Raw genomic sequence first — 12,741 nt, forward strand, 5'->3', positions numbered from 1 at the left:
CATGTAGCGATGAGATTGTGTAAAGACTGCCCCTGGGGATTCATTCGATCTTTACCATCCATTCGCGACGGACACTGTCGTGGTGGCGGCCGGAATGACCACATCGCCGAGGAATGGCTTGCTCGCTCGCACGTCCGATGTCGTCGTTCTGATGGTCTGGTTGCATTCAACATGAATGTGCTGCTTGGAAAAATACACCAGCCGACGAGATCGCCCGAGCTACGTACTCTCTGGCTCAAGGCGACAACGTGGTTAGTGCGAGTGTTTTGGTGTCGCGTTGCTACCGCGAGATTACGCCTGACTCGCGAACTGCGCTAGGTCGGATCTTGCCAAAAGTTCTTGGAGGAGTGCCTCGACGCGGTCGAGCTTGGCGTCTAGCTGTTCCATATCTTCTTTGGTGCAGCAAGTCCCACCCGACTGATCGCTGCGTGAGAACATTGCAGTGGATAGAGACTTTTGCCGCAACAAAGTGGACGGTCGGGACAACGACGATGGAGGTTTCCTTGTCGATCGGGCGTGTTGCTTTGGAAGGGCCAAGGTTGGCCTGCGCCGAGGCGGTGTCGCTGACGGCGAAGCGACCGACTCGTTGGACGGCGATCTCTTGAGCGGTGTTTGCATGGGACGCGGCAGGCCCGATGCGGTTGTGTCTGGCCGCGGGAGTGAATCTTGGCAGCGCTCGGCAACGAGGCGCTTGATGTCCTTGGCAAAGGACGGGAACTGCTTCATGACGGCGGTGAAATCGTTCTTGGACAGCACCCCCAGTTCGCAAATCGATCCTGCCACAACAGTGCGAGTCCGTTCGACTTCCATGAGCAGCCCAATTTCGCCAAAAAACGATCCTTCCCACAGGATGACGTCGCCGTGGGTTACGTCATCGTCGTCGCTGTTTCGGGTCCTGTCGACGGGCGACGCATTCAACACCTTGGAGTTGGGAGGGACGGACCGGCGTGTGCTTGTCGATGGATCGCGCTGCATGGAGGACTGGCGAGTCTCGTTGAGCGCGAGCTTGGCCATCGTGGCCTCGCTCATACGTTCGCCGGCCAACACGATGACACAGCCCCTTGCGACGATAAATAGATCTTTCCCAACTTCGCCGCGGGTGATGATTTTGTCTTGGGGAAGGAAAATGACGGTGGTCAGGCACAAGCAGACAAACCCGAGCAGCTGATCTGACACGGTTTGAAAGAGCGGAATCTTGGACAGCATGTCTCGGTACATAAAGACAGCGATCTCCTTGCGCAGCGGCTCGGACATGCCCTTGTCCTGGAGCAGGGACACCTTCTCCGTCGCGCTGCCTTGATGGGTCCACAAATACTGATGGTATGCCTTGATTCGTAGCTGTCGACGGCCGTCAGTCAGCGGTGCACAGTCGGGACATGCATGCGTACGCGAAGGTGCTCAGGGAGCTGAAGGAACTCCATTTCGTGGTTGATCATGTCGATGCGCTTGCGGAATTGATACCCCGCACGATTCCAGCTCTCGACGACAAAGACAGAGCTCCCGATCACAACGGAATTCATGATGAGGCCCACGATAGCGTACCCCGTGCTACGTCCATCGAGTTAGCGCGAGTGGACGAGTCCACACGAATCCATCACCTGAGCACGACAAGCGTCGACTGGAGGGGCACGATTGCCGACGGCAGCGCTGTAGCATTCACCGTGTCCCGGTAGCCACCGCAGAGAGGGTTGTCGGCCGCAAACACCACGTCGAGCGACATGGACGTTAGCATCACGACGGCGTAATACAGTCCCAACGCGTACACTTGATACACCTACACCACGCCCGAGAGTGAGAGGTCAGAGCACGAACGCTCCGGCGTGGATGAGCACCGAGTCTGGGCTGCAGAAACCGGACGCCAGCTCCTTAGTCACTGGGTCGTCGCACGGGCCGACGGAGGCGATCCACACGCATCTAATGGGCCGTCTGTTGACACGCAAAAGGGGGGCCACGTGACCATGTTACCCGGCAATGTGGAGCAAAAAGACAAACGCGGAAAAGATGGTAAGCGCGCCTTCATAGCGTTGAAACCGGCGGAACCGCCGGACGAGCTGGGATAGCCGAAGCAGCTTGGGCAGCTAGAAGTCACCCCGTCAGGACGACGACTCCATGAAGGCCCTACCTTGACATATTTGAGCAGTTTGACACCGCGCGTGCTCGTGCTCGAAACAGCATTCGCGGGGGACAGCGCTGTCACGACAACGTCGGTCGGAAACACCGAGATGAAGTCGACGAGGAACCAAGACTTGAAATAGATCATTGCGACGTCGCGCGGATCTTGAATGAGCTCTCCGTACACGACGACAGCTGTCCGAAAGTTGAGGACGAGGTCCGAGATGAAAAACACGTCGAGCGACACGTGCAGCTTTTCGATCGCGTGCGACGGTACCCACCACGACATGGCGAGCGTGAATGGAATGAGCCAGCATTCGTAAATGACGGAGAAGGCGAGGAGCATGTCCCAGAACCGGCGGAAACGACTGTACGGGTGTAGCATGAGCGTGTTGGCGCGCGAGGACAAGCGGTCGTGGAGACGGGTGACGTGCCTTGTAAAGTACTCGCGACAGGACTTCATGCACTGCCGACGAGTTGCCGGCGACGCGGAATGACTCGTTCCTTTGTCCGCGAGTTGACGTTTCAGTGGCAGGGATGCACGCACACGAGTCGAGACTTCCACGTGTGGGCGAGCGGCGGACGGATCGGAGTTGACGTCCAAGGACACCATGCAGTCGTCCGTGGCTGTCACGGCCACGTCCGTCGAGGGGAGAAGAGACGGCATGCACACTCAATGTGCACGTTTGGAGTCCTCACGATGCCTCGAAAGTAACGACATGAGGCGCTCCACGGTTTCGTGGTCAGGGAAACCTCCGCAGAGCATGGTCGACAGGTCGTTGCCGCCGGTGCACAAGTACCGCGTGGATCCGATGCTCCATGAAGATCCTCGCATCGCTTCGACGCCCACCGCGGACCACGACGATAGCGTCGCAGCATCGCAAGACGATTCGCACAAACGTGCCGACCCATGGACAGCTTCCAGTAGGTCAAGACGCGTCGTCACCACGGCGGCATCGCTTCGGTCGGACAATTCGTCCACACAAGAGCACGAGATGCTCCATCAGCATGTCAAGGTCGTGGTCGACAACCCTACGTCGCTGCACCACGTGGCCGAAGCGGCGGCCGCGAGCGACATGACTGGCGGCGACCCCGCTCCAAACGCAGATGTGAGACGCAAACGTGCTTCCGTGCACGCCTCCAAGTCGAGGCTGAAGAGCATTATCCTTGCAAAAACGGGCGGCCGGTTGGCGACGATGAAACGCATCTACCTCGAAGGCGCGGCGGCGGAAGCGAACCGACCAAGCATTCAACCCCGTCCTCCGCGAAGCATGGCGTCTTCTAGGTTCATGCGAGCAGCGCAAGCATCGAAAAAGTACACACTCAAGCGTAGTCTGAGCTTCTTTGCCGCTTCGACGCGGAGTTACGATCCCAATGTGCTTCGCCACACGCTCGAGGAGATGCAGGATGGCCGCAAGTACTTGTACGTGCTGCATCCGATGGGGATGGCCAAGGTGCTGTGGGACTTTACAACCGCGCTGTTTGTGCTCGTGTACTGCTGGCTCGTCCCCGTTCAAATGTGCTTTGACTTTTGGGACCCTGGCCCATCCGTCGGCAGCTTCATCGTGTTCCTCGACGTCTGGTTCATCGTGGACATGGTCGTGCGCTTTCGCACGGGCGTTGTCGAGTGCGGCGTCGTGATCATGAATCCGTCCGACATTTCCAAGCTCTACATGAAGTCGGTTTGGTTTTACCTTGACCTGTTCTCGTCGTTGCCGGTCGAAATCTTTCTCGGGAACAAAGCCGACAGCTTCACAGGCGCCACGACTCGGCACACGGTCAAGTTGGTCAAGTATCTCAAGGTAAGCGCCCGCCGACGTGTGCCGCAGAGTGGGGGGTCGTGATACCATGCCGTGCTTAGATTCCGAAATTGCTGCGGCTTGGCAGGTTGCTCAAAAACTTGCGCCGGTACAAGGGGTACACGGGCATGCTGACAATCATGGGGTCGCTCTTTTTTCTCGTCCACGCGTGTGCATGCATTTGGGTCCTCGTCCTCAACCCGTGCGACGAAAACACGTTGGCGATCGAACCCCTCTGCGACGACGCGCGGTTCTCCGAGCTGTACATCATGTCATTTGAAGTCGCCATCACGGCGCTTCTCGGCGTCTCGAATGCCCAGATCGAGTCGACGTCCACCATCTTGGGCGGGGCCCATAAAACAGGTACGCAGTCATGCGACCGTGGCCGCCCTCATCGCGGGCCATCTCCAGGAACTCCCCCGCCGTACGTGTACCTGTGGTTTGCCATCGTCCAGCCCGTCGGCGTCATCTACACGGCGCTCATCTTTGGCAACGTGATCACGATGGTGCACAGTTTTAACCGCATCGGGAACGCGTTCCGAAAAAAGATGGACCAAGTATACCACGAAATGGAATCGCTGAGCTTGCCCAAACCCATCCGAGTACTTGAGCTTTGGTGCTGGCGTTCATAACCTGATGGCATTCTTTGCACGTAGACGCGTGTGCTGGCGTACTACGACTACCTCTGGGTGAATGTAAGAGCTAGCGTGGCGACACGTTGTAGCCCTCATCGTGCATGCACAGAATCGAAACTTGTCCGAGACCATGACGCTGCTCAACGACAAAGGCATGTCCGAGCCGCTGCGCCATCAAATCGCCATCTACTTGTACAAGGACCAGTTGCTCAAGATCCCGTTCTTTCAGCACGCATCGGACGACGTCCTCGGGATGATTTGCATGATGCTGCGCCAGGTCGTGTACATGCCGAACGACTTTATTTTCAAAGAGGTAGGTTCCATTGTCTTCGTGCGCTTCGACCAAAGGCGACGAGCTAGGGTGAAATCGGCCGGGAATTGTACATGATTGTCAAAGGATGCGTCGAAGTGCTTCCTTCGGAGCGCGCGACGCCGGCTGTTATTGGCACCAACGACGACGCCATTCTCCTGGCAGACGGCGACTTTTTCGGCGAGATTGGCATTGTCATGGAGGTAGGATGCGGCAGTAGCTGCCGGTCGATCCCTTGACCCTGGCTCCAACACGTTGCCATTGCCAGGTGTTTCGAACGCGATCTGTCCGGACCAAGACGATGGCGGAGCTGTGCATCCTCACCCGTGACGTACTGGAGAACGCATCGTGTCCCCATTTGACCGCTGTTTGTTATTGTTCACGTAGGGATTCAACAGCATCCTAGGCGACTTTCCTGAGTTTGCCAACGAAATGAAGAAGCTCGTCGTGAAGCGCATCACCATGTTGTACGGGAATCGCAACCTGTCGCCGGAGACACTGGCCAAGATCACGGCCATTGCAGAAAAGAACATGCAGCGTCGGATCCGGGCGTACGGCGAAGTTGTCAACCATCACCGTCGCAAACCGTCGGGGCTGCTCTTGGGACGGCGCGGCGCCAAGTTTGACTTGCTCAAGCGCCTCGACATTCGACCGGAAAACGAGGATACCACCGCGATCGATGCGGCAGAATCCGACAGCCACTCGACCGAGACCAGCGAGGAGGACGAAATCGACGACAAACTCGTATCGGCTAAAGTCTGGAAGATCGCGCGGCAGATGAGGCGCATCAAGGCCGACGCGGCCGCGCGCGACGCAGCCACGACATCCACGTTAGCCACGATTTTGACGACGATTCAAGCCATGCAAGCGAAATTGGACGTGGGTGGCTAGGGCCGTCCAGGGATGTCTTGGCATGGACATCACTTAAAACGGTGGCATGTGGCCGACCGAGTGCTTAAGAGTAGCAACCTGTGGGGCGTCGAACCCCCCGCTAGGTGGTTTGTGACTCTGGGAGATTCCGTGGCGTCGCAGCTTTCCTGGACGCTGCCTTGGCTCGGACACACGTGGGAGCACCCCGACCGTGAACGACGCTCCAAGGTCGCGCAACCTCAAACTCACGACAGTTGAATAAATAGCTCCAGTGTACGTTAACCTTAGTTGGGGTGAATGACACGGTAGTGCTGTGTGCACATGCCCTGTCGACGAGCTTTCTTGGGGCAGTCGGGGATTTTGCACGGCCGTCCACCGCCGTGGCGAATGCAATACCCGTTGCCGCGGTCCTTGGCGCGACACGATATTTCTTTGCACGACCGCTTGCCGCCGTGGCTATGACAAAGGCCGTTGCGTTGGGACACTCGCTCGCAGTTCTCGACCGTGCAGTACTTGGAGAGGCGCCATCGAGCTTTGTGCGTCGAGTGCGTGTTTTCGTCAGGAGGTGTGTAGTTGCCGCTGGCAATGCCGTCGACGCGGGATCCCATCGTGTAATGTTGGTGGTAGTAGGCCATCGAGGCGAGATGCGGCTGCTTAGACTGGTAGCCACCGTCGGGTGAAGGCGGCTGCGATGGCAAGTGGTGGCGGTGGAGCAAGGACGAGATGGACGGCAGCACAGTGTGTTGGTGGGCTTGCTGCAGCGCCATGCTTGGAAGTGTTGTCGCGTCTATCGTAACTAGCGATGGCAGCAGCAGCACGTCGTCCGACGGGCTGGACCAGGGGTGACAACGCATTGTGTCTTGGACGGACATCATATTGACGACGGGTCGTGTGAGAGACGGTGAAATAAAGCGACTGCCGTCGTCGTTGCCACAGATACCAACCAAAAAGCCAGGCTGCAGCGCCTGACTTTGTCCAGCGCGTAAAGCACCATTGGCATGGCCATGTGATCCCGTTAAAAAGTGGGACGAGCATGTTCAGAACTCGGAGGCAGTTTGGTGGTGCCGCCAGCATCCCACCTCCACAGACCACGAATCACATGAGCTCTGAACGCAAGATGTCGGACAATACCATGACATGGCGAAATGGCACACTCCAACGCTTGGTGGAGGTGCCGCACGGTGGTCGTACTCGAAAGAAGTGCTTGATGCAGTTGCGTTAGATAGTAAAAGCGCCGCGGTTGTCTGGCTGTACGGGCAAATCCAGATTTTGATACGTCGTGAAATGTATGCGCTCACGACACAACCACAAGGAGACATGGCCAATGCTTTGTCTGCAGCAAATGCTGCGATACGAAAACGTGAGCGACAGTGCCGTGTTGGCCACGTTTGCCCCGCCTGTGCAAGGGAAGCATGCATGACATTACATGAGCCCGTGGGGCAGTAGTGCCGTGGAGCGGTGCGCACAAAGTTGTGCAAGGCCATGCGCCCACCCCAGCATCTCCGCCGAGCTGTGCAGCATGGGCTGAGCGGCCTTCCGTTTGCGTGGACGGCATGCATTACTCATCGTGTTTGGCCAAACAAGTTCATGTCATCGTGCAAAATGTGGCGACAGGTCTACTTGTTTCAAACGTTTTTCCTGTGTTTTAAACGTATGTCTAGCCGTTTCAAACGGCGTTGGAAACGTCGTGGTTTCGCTGCATCGAGCAGATCCATCTCGACTCGATGCCACAATGCGACGGCTCACGGTCCACACCTGCGACGGCTTGTTCATAGAACAGAGACGACCTGCCATTGTCGTGGGGCTGGAGCATGCACAGAACACCTCGAGCGACCTTTTCCGTTGGGGGGGGTCCATGTGAAAAGAGCAGGGCGACGATCCGTGGGCAAAAAGGACTATCGCCGCCGAGGGAGAGTCGGTTATGTGCAGTTGGACGGATGGCTACGAACCACCAGCACACGTCCAGTTGGTGTGTTCACCCACCCCTTGATCGATACAACCCCCAAACGTGAAGCGAGCCAGCCCCGATGCGAGACACAAAGACAGGACTTGCCACTGCGCCTCCGCTACACCCATCGATACCTCTGCGAAATTAAACGGATGGGATTCAAACAGCCAGGAATGGGCGATGAGGGGTCCTCATGCTGACAAACTGGATGGTGCTGGCTGCATGCAATGAAGGACGGGCATCTAGTTGTGGGTGCCCGTTCTGGTGGCGATGACAGTTTGGTATTCCGTTCCACAAGCGCGGTGAAGTTGCGGATGTGGCACCGCTTGGGAGCAGCAACGCAATACATACACTACTTTCCTTGGCAGGTGGTTTCCACCCATCATTTTGACATCCTCCACCGATAAGCGCCTTCTAGCGTATGCCAGGCGAATGCTCCGACGCCATGTGTCGTGATCGATGGCACTTGTAAGAATGATCGTGAGATAGGTCGGGCAATTCGGTGCTGCAACCCCACACACGCGCAAGATCGATCATCGCTGTCTGCCGACGAGTTCGTCGTTAAAACGTAAACCGCGAGAGTGACGTCGACTTTTGAGGGGCCACCGTCTTGGGCACCTTTTGGTGCATCGGCGATGCATACCCATACGGCTGGGCTTCGATAATCTTGACAACGCTCGTCATGCCAGGCAAGGCCTCCGTAAGTCCGTGGAGCACCACGACCATGTCGCCGTTGTCGATCCATCCACGGGCCTTGGCAAACTCGATGGCTTTCAGAATCAAGTCGTCCGTGCCGGTCATGGTCTCCACACGAAGCACCGAAATGCCTCTACCATGCTCTCAATCAGTCCGTCTGTTGCCACGCCGCCCATATACCTCGACAGTCCTGCCAACTGTCTTGCGACATGAGGAAGCGCTGTCACCGCGACCACGAGCGCTTTCGGACGGTACTTGGCAATTTTCAAGCTGGAAAACCCCGAGTCAGTCAGCGACACGATCAGCTTGGCTTGGACGTCCAGCGCGGTCTCGACTGCAGACGACGATACAGCTTCGCACACATCGACGGGCCGTGACGTGGCTTCCCGCGTCTTGGCGTACAACCGCGAGTAATTCAACGACCCTGTCGCGCCACCCTCAGCGTCAACCAAACAATGAGCATCGTACCTTCGGCTTCGATGCAGATGCGAGACATAGTCGCGACTGCTTCGACGGGAAACTCGCCTTTGGCTGTTTCCGCCGACAGCATGACGGCGTCTGTGCCGTCCAGCACTGCGTTGGCCACGTCCGAGCACTCGGCAGACGTTGGCGTCGGGCACTTGGTCATGGATTGAAGCATCTGCTCCAGCTTAAGACGTTCGGGTGGAAACGATTTCAGCCGACCTGCGTCGACGTGACCACGGGCTTGCCAGCGATGTTGGCTTTGCGGATGATCAACTTTTGCGCGAGGAAGACCTGTTCTGGCTGGAGTTCCATGCCGAGGTCCCCACGGCTCACGTGAATTCCGTCGGCCTCTTCCAGTATCTCGTCCAGATTTTCCAATGCTTCGATGCTTTCAATCTTGGCGTGGATCCGGATGTGCTTGCCAGCGTCGCCCAGGCACGCTCGCAACGCCCTGCACTCACGACCATGAAACGGGTTCGCGACCACGTGTGCGGTTGGACTGACCGCACGTTGTCCGCGGACCGGACGAACGACCCGGACACAATATCGACGCCTTGCGGAAGCGCAAAGTGCTCTAGGTCGTACTTGTCCTTCTCCGTGATGCCTGGGACTCGAATCTTAGCTCCTGGAAGGCACATGTTCTTGCGCTCTTCCAGGACATGCGAATTCAGCACACGGACGTCGACTTTGCTATCGCGACACGCGATGACTTCCAGCTGCAACGCGCCGTCGTCGCAGAGAATTCGCGAGCCGGGGGCAACGGACGTGGCCAAATGGGGGTAGTTGCATCCAATGCGTGTGTAGTCGCCTTCGATCGTGTCGTCGGTTGAGATAGTGAGCGTCTGCCCCGCAGTCAAGTGAAGGGGCGTGTGGTTCTTGAGCAGCCCTGGCACCCAACGCGGTAAGTCAGATTGCTTCAGAGAAGGGCCAGACACGACGTACCCGTGCGGATTTCAGGCCCCTTGGTATCCAGCAGCACTGCGCAGTGGCAGTTTTCACGCTGGTCGATGGCTGTGCGCAGGTTGGCCAGCGCCGTCGAATGGACAGAGTGGTCGCCATGGGAAAAGTTGAACCGCGCCACGTTCATGCCTGCGTGGGCGACATATTTGTGATGACACGTGTGCAGGGACGACAGCCGTGATAAGACAACCTGCATCGAGGAGCTTGCCAAGCATCTCGACCGACCAGCAGCTCGGTCCGATCGCACACACGATTTTCGTCTTGCGCTGGCGGTGCAGCGTGAAGTCGCGGTCGAGGATCTGCGATTCGCAAATTTCAACCTTGTACTTCTACATAGATGCCAGCACGCGATGGCAGGTCAGGTAATCGCATACGTGCATGGGGTTGCATGCACTATCTGGTGCAATTACCGGGATGTCGCCGCTTGTCGTGTTCGTCTCGTGTTGGTCGGTCGACATACTCCGCGGGCGCTGGCCCCATCCGCCACCAAGGACAAGGCGCGAGCGCGGCGACAGAGTCTGGTTAGCCGAGTGCATCTCTCGCCAAGATCTCTCTCGGGTAGCTCGCCAACTCGTCGACGAGTGAGCGTTTCAACACTCGGTCGACCCTATAAAGGCATACGGATAACATCGCCATGGTATCCGGACTTGATGTCTAGGACGCGCGACGAAGGTGGCGGCGCCGGCATGTCGGGCTCGACAACTCACGCAAACGACAACTGTGCTGTCCTTATTGGAATACTTTAATGACGCTGTCGGCGCCACCCGTGGCAACGAATCCCCGCGTGGCGTGGTAGGCGACGCTGTGTACCGCTTCGGCATACTTTGGCCGATGTGCCGACTGTTCATGTACGCACGTGCGTTCTGCCACGCTCCAGAACCGTAGCGATCCGTCGTGCCCGCCAGACGCCACATACAGCCCCGACGAATCCAGCGCGAGCGACGAGACAGCATCCTGATGAGCTACCACCGAGGCAATGCATTGACCTGACGGCATTCGTTGAGCCTCCAACAATCACGACAAAACAAGCGTCGTCGTCACCTGCGCGGAGATCATAAAAGCGAATGCGGCGATCTTGGTGCGCCGCGACCACCAAAGGCATCGTCGGGTGTGCCACCATCTACCCACACACAACAAACGTAAGGGCTTGACAAGGCTGGCAGGCGTGTTGGCCACGTGACGGCATCACGTACGCAGTTGACTTGGGCTTCCCGGAACGCTGTTATTCGCACGTCGCTTTCTGGAGGCACCATCAGCTGAATCAACCGTTCCGAGCTGATGTCGTATTGACCGATCTACCGCAGGCAGGGCTGGTCAGTGTTCGACTTGTGCAATGCACTGCACGGCTCAGTAAATGAATGCACAACGAGCATCTTCCATCCTCCCCACAAACGTCCAGTCTGTTCACGTACTGTGCAAGACGTATAGCCTGCGATCACTGTCGCGGCATTGGTTGGCACGGCCGACACGCAGGTGGGCACGAGGATGCCGTCGAGGTTGTGTCCGATGCCAGACGGGTGTTGTCGCACGGACGCTCCCAGCGTACACTTGAGCGTCGGTTCTAGTTGCATTAACAATTCGATAGTACACACACTTGCTGAGGATGTGCTACCTGCAGCGATTCCCCACACACGGACACAAGCGTCGGCGCTGGCAGAGAACAACAGATTTGTGTACGGGTGCGCGTGTAAGCTCCAAATCGCGTCGTGATGGGATTCCATTCGATGCACAAGAAACTTGTAATAATCTGTCTCGCGCCCATCGTGAGGACAAACCATCCCAAGGAGGAGTCAGTGCCCAACTGCGTACCGTCGTAAGCAAGCGGCTCCATCGGCTTGTCTGACGCTTCAGGGAATGCAAGCAGCCCAATGGTGCCGTCCTTGCTGCCGGTCGCAATGAGTCCGTTGCGAAACCCCAGGCCACTCGAATGCTCGGGCTTGATCGCGGCCACTGCCAGCACGCTGTCCATGTGCATTCGCAACGTCGCCACTGGTTCGACCTCTGTGTTCCTGCCACATGTCATGCATCAGTGTGTGGACCAAACCAACTCAGAACGACGTACTTGGACCCGAGATTCCAAATCTTAACCGTGCAATCTTCACTCCCAGACACGAGCAACGGGTCCGACGGATGGAAGCAGATCGCGCGGACGCCATCGAGGTGTCCACTGAGTTTCAACTTCATCTTGCACGCGCGAAAGTTGCCGTTCACTTTGGTTGTGACCTCGACAGGTGGTGGACCCCTTGGGGTTCCTGCCGCGGGCAAAGGAGCGGCAGCAGGTGTGGCCGACGAAGCAACAGCGGCGGATGTTAATGGTGGCGGCGGTGTCAGTTTATCAGCTTTGGAATTGACTCGCGACCGCGAGATGAGCGTCTCGCCCTCCTTACTCCTCGTCACGGACACATCGTTGCGCGATATCTCCATGCTCCCGTTGACACTGGCTCCTCCCCTCGACACCTCTGAGTCGCCTTTCACGTCCAAGTGCTTCGACGTGACGTTTGGACTGCTTGAAAACACGCTGGAGCTGTCTTTGCGAAAGACGGTCTGCTCCTTGCCGCTGCCACTGCGAGGACTGTTGAAGGGAGACGTCGGCGTGTTCGCACGCTCAATACGGGTGATAGCCTTGTCTTTGGGCACAACCATCGACGCAACATACCGTCCTCGCTCCTGCTGCAGTGCGAACTCGAGCATCTTGACTTGGAGCACGAGTTCCTTGGCGTAATCGTCCTGGATCTTCGTTTGTGCCTGGAGTTCCTGAAGCTGCGACTGGAACTGCTTTTTCTCGTCGAGCCACTGTACGCGTGCCGCATCTGCGCTCTCGAACTGCTTGGCGAGGAACTTGAGCGCGTCGTCGACACTCTCCATCGATGCTGGTGCTTATCGCCGCCCCTGTCTGCCGTCGTCGTCGACCGATTGACGAGTTTTCACAGGTGCGTTGTATGGTAT

At 57.5% G+C, this 12,741-nt stretch overlaps 5 protein-coding genes across 6 annotated transcripts; 1 reads left to right on the forward strand and 4 right to left on the reverse strand.

Annotated features, from left to right (window-relative positions):
- Position 1: 1 nt before the first annotated feature.
- H310_07560 (hypothetical protein) lies at positions 2–2,812 on the reverse strand. The gene is made up of 6 exons (XM_008872957.1): positions 2,123–2,812; positions 1,966–2,078; positions 1,833–1,914; positions 1,599–1,774; positions 1,389–1,548; positions 2–1,338 (listed from the first exon to the last, which is right to left on the reverse strand). The coding sequence occupies exons 1-6, from the start codon at positions 2,777–2,779 to the stop codon at positions 292–294; spliced, it is 2,235 nt and encodes a 744-aa protein (XP_008871179.1). The 5' UTR covers positions 2,780–2,812; the 3' UTR covers positions 2–291.
- Positions 2,813–2,858: 46 nt separating this feature from the next.
- On the forward strand, positions 2,859–6,024 carry H310_07561. Of its 2 annotated transcripts, none has more exons than XM_008872959.1 (8): positions 2,859–3,914; positions 3,974–4,274; positions 4,323–4,513; positions 4,568–4,606; positions 4,656–4,859; positions 4,907–5,059; positions 5,125–5,182; positions 5,244–6,024. In XM_008872959.1, exons 1-8 carry the CDS (start codon positions 2,877–2,879, stop codon positions 5,273–5,275), a joined length of 2,016 nt encoding a protein of 671 aa, XP_008871181.1. In that variant the 5' UTR covers positions 2,859–2,876; the 3' UTR covers positions 5,276–6,024. The 2 variants fall into 2 exon arrangements, with proteins under 2 accessions (XP_008871181.1, XP_008871180.1); XM_008872958.1 differs by having other exon boundaries at positions 2,877–3,914; positions 5,125–5,187; positions 5,244–5,993.
- Positions 6,011–6,493, reverse strand: H310_07562 (hypothetical protein; the record flags this gene model as incomplete). The annotated part of the gene is made up of 1 exon (XM_008872960.1): positions 6,011–6,493. One exon carries the CDS (start codon positions 6,491–6,493, stop codon positions 6,011–6,013), a length of 483 nt encoding a protein of 160 aa, XP_008871182.1.
- A 1,505-nt stretch (positions 6,494–7,998) lies between these two features.
- H310_07563 (pyruvate kinase) lies at positions 7,999–10,383 on the reverse strand. The gene is made up of 8 exons (XM_008872961.1): positions 10,206–10,383; positions 9,986–10,124; positions 9,778–9,924; positions 9,340–9,721; positions 9,055–9,286; positions 8,839–9,010; positions 8,551–8,794; positions 7,999–8,503 (listed from the first exon to the last, which is right to left on the reverse strand). The coding sequence occupies exons 1-8, from the start codon at positions 10,329–10,331 to the stop codon at positions 8,236–8,238; spliced, it is 1,710 nt and encodes a 569-aa protein (XP_008871183.1). The 5' UTR covers positions 10,332–10,383; the 3' UTR covers positions 7,999–8,235.
- A 67-nt stretch (positions 10,384–10,450) lies between these two features.
- On the reverse strand, positions 10,451–12,730 carry H310_07564 (hypothetical protein). The gene is made up of 7 exons (XM_008872962.1): positions 11,858–12,730; positions 11,605–11,804; positions 11,408–11,542; positions 11,208–11,356; positions 10,989–11,090; positions 10,837–10,915; positions 10,451–10,781 (listed from the first exon to the last, which is right to left on the reverse strand). The coding sequence occupies exons 1-7, from the start codon at positions 12,658–12,660 to the stop codon at positions 10,525–10,527; spliced, it is 1,725 nt and encodes a 574-aa protein (XP_008871184.1). The 5' UTR covers positions 12,661–12,730; the 3' UTR covers positions 10,451–10,524.
- Positions 12,731–12,741: the final 11 nt, after the last annotated feature.

Source organism: Aphanomyces invadans (assembly GCF_000520115.1).
Source record: "Aphanomyces invadans strain NJM9701 unplaced genomic scaffold supercont1.14, whole genome shotgun sequence".
Classification (NCBI taxonomy): domain Eukaryota; phylum Oomycota; class Saprolegniomycetes; order Saprolegniales; family Verrucalvaceae; genus Aphanomyces; species Aphanomyces invadans.

Coding starts and splice junctions, on each gene's coding strand:
- H310_07564 (XM_008872962.1), bottom strand. CDS start 12,660: ATGGAGAGTGTCGACGACGCGCTCAAGTTCCTCGCCAAGCAGTTCGAG. Junction 11,357..11,407: donor TGTGTGGGGAATCGCTGCAG/GTAGCACATCCT, acceptor TAATGCAACTAG/AACCGACGCTCAAGTGTACG. Junction 10,782..10,836: donor CTTTTATGATCTCCGCGCAG/GTGACGACGACG, acceptor GAATGCCGTCAG/GTCAATGCATTGCCTCGGTG.
- H310_07561 (XM_008872958.1), top strand. CDS start 2,877: ATGGTCGACAGGTCGTTGCCGCCGGTGCACAAGTACCGCGTGGATCCG. Junction 3,915..3,973: donor AGTTGGTCAAGTATCTCAAG/GTAAGCGCCCGC, acceptor TGCCGTGCTTAG/ATTCCGAAATTGCTGCGGCT. Junction 4,607..4,655: donor ACGACTACCTCTGGGTGAAT/GTAAGAGCTAGC, acceptor GTGCATGCACAG/AATCGAAACTTGTCCGAGAC.
- H310_07560 (XM_008872957.1), bottom strand. CDS start 2,779: ATGCCGTCTCTTCTCCCCTCGACGGACGTGGCCGTGACAGCCACGGAC. Junction 1,549..1,598: donor TCGACGCTTGTCGTGCTCAG/GTGATGGATTCG, acceptor CGATGGACGTAG/CACGGGGTACGCTATCGTGG. Junction 1,339..1,388: donor AGCTCCCTGAGCACCTTCGC/GTACGCATGCAT, acceptor GGCCGTCGACAG/CTACGAATCAAGGCATACCA.
- H310_07563 (XM_008872961.1), bottom strand. CDS start 10,331: ATGCACTCGGCTAACCAGACTCTGTCGCCGCGCTCGCGCCTTGTCCTT. Junction 9,287..9,339: donor CGGTCCGCGGACAACGTGCG/GTCAGTCCAACC, acceptor TCGTGAGTGCAG/GGCGTTGCGAGCGTGCCTGG. Junction 8,504..8,550: donor CAGTTGGCAGGACTGTCGAG/GTATATGGGCGG, acceptor AGAGCATGGTAG/AGGCATTTCGGTGCTTCGTG.